This window comes from Crocuta crocuta, unplaced genomic scaffold (assembly GCF_008692635.1).
Source record: "Crocuta crocuta isolate KB4526 unplaced genomic scaffold, BGI_CrCroc_1.0 scaffold408, whole genome shotgun sequence".
NCBI classification, from domain to species: Eukaryota; Metazoa; Chordata; class Mammalia; order Carnivora; family Hyaenidae; genus Crocuta; species Crocuta crocuta.
In genome coordinates this window covers 480,424-485,748 of record NW_027527444.1, presented here as the reverse complement: position 1 = coordinate 485,748, position 5,325 = coordinate 480,424, and the positions used below count along the sequence as shown (strand labels likewise).

The following is a 5,325-nucleotide window of genomic DNA, read 5'->3' as shown; positions in this document are numbered from 1 at the left end:
CGCCGCCACCGCCGCCGCTGCCGCCGCCGCCGCCACCGCTACCGCCACCGCCGTGTTCGGGTGTAGAATTTGGAATCCCTGCGTCTGTTAACAATGAAGCAGAGTTCGAACGTGCCGGCTTTCCTCAGCAAGCTGTGGACGCTTGTGGAGGAAACCCACACCAACGAATTCATCACCTGGAGCCAGAATGGCCAAAGTTTTCTGGTTTTGGATGAACAAAGATTTGCAAAAGAAATTCTTCCCAAATATTTCAAGCACAATAACATGGCAAGCTTTGTGAGGCAACTGAATATGTATGGTTTCCGTAAAGTTGTACATATTGACTCCGGAATTGTAAAGCAGGAAAGAGATGGTCCGGTTGAATTTCAGCATCCTTACTTCAAACAAGGCCAGGATGACTTGTTGGAGAACATTAAAAGGAAGGTTTCATCTTCAAAACCAGAAGAAAATAAGATTCGTCAGGAAGATTTAACAAAAATTATAAGTAGTGCTCAGAAGGTTCAAATAAAACAGGAAACTATTGAGTCGAGGCTTTCTGAATTAAAAAGTGAGAATGAGTCCCTTTGGAAGGAGGTGTCAGAATTACGAGCAAAACATGCACAACAGCAACAAGTTATTCGAAAGATTGTCCAGTTTATTGTTACGTTGGTTCAGAACAACCAACTTGTAAGTTTAAAACGTAAAAGACCTCTACTTCTGAATACTAATGGAGCCCAAAAGAAGAATCTGTTTCAGCATATAGTCAAAGAACCAGCTGATAGTCACCATCATAAAGTTCCACACAGTAGGACTGAAGGTTTAAAGCCAAGGGAGCGAATTTCAGATGATATCATTATTTATGATGTAACTGATGATAATGCAGATGAAGAAAATATCCCAGTTATTCCAGAAACTAATGAGGACGTTATATCTGATCCCTCCAACTGTAGCCAGTACCCTGATATTGTCATTGTTGAAGATGACAATGAAGATGAGTATGCACCTGTCATTCAGAGTGGAGATCAGAATGAACCAGCTAGAGAATCCCTAAGTTCAGGCAGTGATGGCACCAGCCCGCTCATGTCTAGTGCTGTCCAGCTAAATGGCTCATCTAGTCTGACCACAGAAGATCCTGTGACCATGATGGATTCCATTTTAAATGATAACATCAATCTTTTGGGAAAGGTTGAGCTGTTGGATTATCTTGACAGTATTGATTGCAGCTTAGAGGACTTCCAAGCCATGCTGTCAGGAAGACAGTTTAGCATAGACCCAGATCTCCTGGTTGATTCTGAGAATAAAGGATTAGAAACTACCAAGAACAATGTAGTTCAGCCAGTTTCAGAAGAGGGAAGAAAATCTAAACCTAAAACAGATAAGCAGCTTATCCAGTACACTGCCTTTCCACTTCTTGCATTCCTCGATGGGAACCCTGCTTCTACTGTTGAACAGGGGAGTACAGCATCATCAGAAGTTATGTCCTCTGTAGATAAACCCATAGAAGTTGATGAGCTTCTGGATAGCAGCCTAGATCCAGAGCCAACCCAAAGTAAGCTTGTTCGCCTGGAGCCATTGACTGAAGCCGAAGCTAGTGAAGCCACACTGTTTTATTTATGTGAACTTGCTCCTGCACCTCTGGATAGTGATATGCCACTTTTAGATAGCTAAATCCCCAAGAAGTGGACTCTACATGTATATATTCATCAAAATGATGAACTATTTATTTTAAAGTATCATTTGGTACTTTTTTTTGTAAATTGCTTTGTTTTGTTTAATCAGATACTGTGGAATCAAAAGCACCTTTTGCTTTTATCACACACTCTTGCAAAGCTTTCAGATGTTACTCAGCTACATAGGTACACAAGATTTAATGCACATTGTTGGTATATCTTTAAGTTGGATTCAAATGTCCATTTTTCTCCAGTTATAGTAAATTGGATTCCTTTTTTACATATATGCCCATTAAACCCAGTTAAACTTCTGTTTGTTTTACTTGTTTGATGCTGTCTGTTTGCACTGAGTGTAAGTCACTAGAACTAATGGTAGAATTCTTTAAAGCTTTGTCTGTTCCAGTTACTTTTACTAAATATTTTTCACTTGGCTTATTTTTAAAAACTGGGAACATAAAGTGCCTGTATCTTGTAAAACTTCATTTGTCTCCCTTGTTCAGAGAAGTTCATTCATGTTCAACAGGAAAGGCAAAGTATACTTGAGTGCTTGCTGTCAGATATGGCTCCAGCTTCATATACTTAGAAAGAAGGGAATGGGGTGGCATCAACCCTATCCATCTCGTTGGACTAGTTTTAAGTAAAAGTTTTCCGATTTGTTTGTGNCTATATATAGCTCCGTCCCCTCTCCCCATTTGTGTACTTGTCATACAAATTACATCTTTATACATTGTATAAAAGTAACAAATTTGCTACTGCGTTTATTTTTTTAATTTTTAAAAAACGTTTATTTTTTTTACATAAAAAAATGCGTTATAACATTTATTTTTGAGAGACAGAGCACGAGCGGGGGAGGGGCAGAGAGAGGGAGACACAGAATCTGAAGCAGGCTTCAGGCTCTGAGCCCTCAGCACAGAGCCTGACGTGGGGCTCGAACCCACGAACCGCGAGATCATGACCTGAGCCGAAGTCGGACGCTTAACCGACTGAGCCGCCCAGGCATCCCTATTAAGTCATCTTTTAAATCAAACAGGAGAAAAAAGTGACAAAAACTTGTGTGATGACCCGTGGGTTCCGCTCTAGTTACCTGCTGACCTCGCTCCAGCCGGAGATTCCCTCTGGCACTTTCTGCAGGCGGGTCTGCCAGCCGTGAATTCTCTGGAGTTTTTGTTTATCTCCTTCATTTTTCCAGGAAGGCCTTGTAGGATGCAGAGTTCTGGGGGAAGAGTCTCTCTGCTTCTGCCCTTTCCCACCCATCTTGGTGAGCTCTTTCACGAGCAGCTGCTGCTCCACACACAGCACTCTCTGGGGCTCCCAGGTGCTTTTCAGGTCCCCCTTGGACATCTCATTTCCCAACTTTTTTTCTTTTTTGACGCTCTTTTGTTACTTTGCTGTTTCATCCAATGTCAGGTCAATGCCTACTGATTGTTATATGATAAGAAACTCTGGGGAGGGATGCCTGGGTGGCTCAGTCGGTTAAGCGTCCGACTTCGGCTCAGGTCATGAATTCATGGTTCGTGGGTTCGAGCCCCGCGTTGGGCTCTGTGCTGACAGCTCAGAGCCTGGAGCCTGCTTCCGATTCTGTGTCTCCCTCTCTCTCTGCCCCTCCCCTGTTCATGCTGTCTCTCTCTCTCTCTCAGAAATAAATAAAACATTTAAAAAATTTTTTTAAAAAAAAGAGGGACCCTGGGGAAAAGCGAGCAGATCAAATAAAGACTAGCTTTGCAGGTGGAATTTTCCAGGGAACAACTGGATGTGTCAAACTAGGAGTTTTCTGAGCATGGGGCTTCCAAACAGCTCCAACCCCATCGTGAGCCTTCCAGGGGCTGCTACGTTTGCTGGGTTTTACCCAGTTGCCGCCGCTAGTCTTCAAGGCAACGCGGAGTTGGCGTCCGGGGCTGGCCAGAGGGCGAGGGCTGATGCCACAAAGCTCACTTGGGCTGAGAATCTTGATTTCCAAAGTTCTGGAAAAGTCGATTTGGGGCAGTTTTTGCCGGCGCCCTCACTGGGTTCTCGGAGGCCCTTTACTGCACGGCCTTCACCGTACCGAGGAGCCTCACCAGGGGGAAGAGAAGAGTATGTGAGCTTCTCTGTAGGGCTGCCTTCTAGAAAGTTCCCTTTGAATTCGGCCCACGTCTGCTGCGGTGTGATTGAAATTCCTCACCATTCACCCAGGACACTGGGACTGGGATGGCTTTTACTCACTTCCTGAGCCTACCCAGTACGGGGCCGTAAGGAGGAAGGAGGGTGCCCTCCGTCATGGTTCTTACGCACAGCAGACGGTGGTACCCCGTCGTCAGGAAGCCAGGCTGATGGCCCGGAATATACACCGCGGCCTTGCAGTTTATCGGGTAAATGGAAGCAAACAAACCATTCCTGGAGAGCTCAGTCAGGACTCCAGGAAAATGCTTCCGGCTCCGGTGGGCTCCGGCCGCGCCCGGGAAGTGTGCATACTTCTGTGTGGCCCCCCTGACGCAGCCTCATGGGCACTGCCCTTCCAGGCCCTTCTGGGAGGGAGTGCATGCTTGCGCGGGGCCTCTGGCTGCCTGGGTGACCCCAGTCCACCAAGACCGCTGTGCATATTAATAGGGGCTGCTGAAGGCAGGACTCCTTCCAAAGCATTCCTCCGGAGATTCCAGAACCATTCCACGTCTCCTCCCCTCCTCCGAGAGGGCAAAGCTTTCCATTCAGCAAACATGTTTACATGAAGCCAGCTTTTGTGTTCCTCTTTATTATCTTCCTGTGCCTTTGATAACTTCCCAGCGTGGCCGGGGGCTGGGGTCTGTGCCGGAGTCCCAGCTGGAAAGCTGAGAGCGGACTTGGCATCTGTTTTCACAGGAAGGACCCAGGGCCCGGAGATCGCTCCCAGCAATTAGCCCGCTAGTCTGCACTACACCCCGACTCGCGCGGGCACCCCAGATCAGCGGAGCCCGGGACTAAGGCCCAGAACGGGGCAGCCCTGGTCCCGAGGCTGCAGCTAACGCGTGTCCCTGGGCAGCTCCCAAACGCTCTCTGGTCTTGATTCTTTGGTCCATAAAACCTTCCTCGCCCGGGGACCATTGTCACGCCCCAAGTATGAGAACCTCGGCTGTCCCCAAAGCCCTAACAGGTGCACAGCCCTGAGAGTCGTCAGCTGCCCCCGTTCTACCCGCAGCCAGGGTCCGGCTGTTTGCGGAGCTCCCTGAGGGACCACCCTGTGTCACCTGCAGCAGGGGGCAGCAGTGGGTGTGGCTCCGGGGCTCCGGCGGCGTCACACACCCAGAGGGGCAAGGTGGAGGGGCGCCGGGGGCTCGGGCGGTTCAGTGTCCAGCTCTTGATTTCTGCTCAGGTCCTGGTCTCACAGTTTGTGAGGTCGAGCCCCGCCTCCGGCTGCCAGTGAGGAGCCTGCTTGGGATTCTCTCCCATCCTCTCTCTCTGCCCCTCCCCCACTCACGCTGTGTCGGTCTCTCTCAAAATAAATAAATAAACAGAAAGGCGAGACGGAAAGTCACCAGTTACCTCAACAAACAGGTTTACCAAATTTGAAAAAACCACTCGGTCCCAGTCTGGCCCAAGGTGTCAAGGTCACACCGATCTCCCGCCGCGCTGAGAAAGGACACACAGTTCACCGTGGGGACCCACAGAGCTGGGTCTCCGTCACCCCCTGTCGCAGGGCAGCGGAGAGTGGCCTGCCCTGCCT

At 48.5% G+C, this 5,325-nt stretch overlaps 1 protein-coding gene across 1 annotated transcript; it reads left to right on the top strand.

The window, feature by feature from the left end:
• The first annotated feature begins 8 nt into the window (after nucleotides 1–8).
• LOC144229168 (heat shock factor protein 2) lies at nucleotides 9–1,960 on the top strand. The gene has a single exon (XM_077761177.1). The coding sequence runs from the start codon at nucleotides 94–96 to the stop codon at nucleotides 1,645–1,647; it is 1,554 nt and encodes a 517-aa protein (XP_077617303.1). The 5' UTR covers nucleotides 9–93; the 3' UTR covers nucleotides 1,648–1,960.
• Nucleotides 1,961–5,325: the final 3,365 nt, after the last annotated feature.

Bases quoted from the DNA above. Each gene is read 5' to 3' on its own strand.
- LOC144229168 (XM_077761177.1), top strand. From the start codon at position 94: ATGAAGCAGAGTTCGAACGTGCCGGCTTTCCTCAGCAAGCTGTGGACG.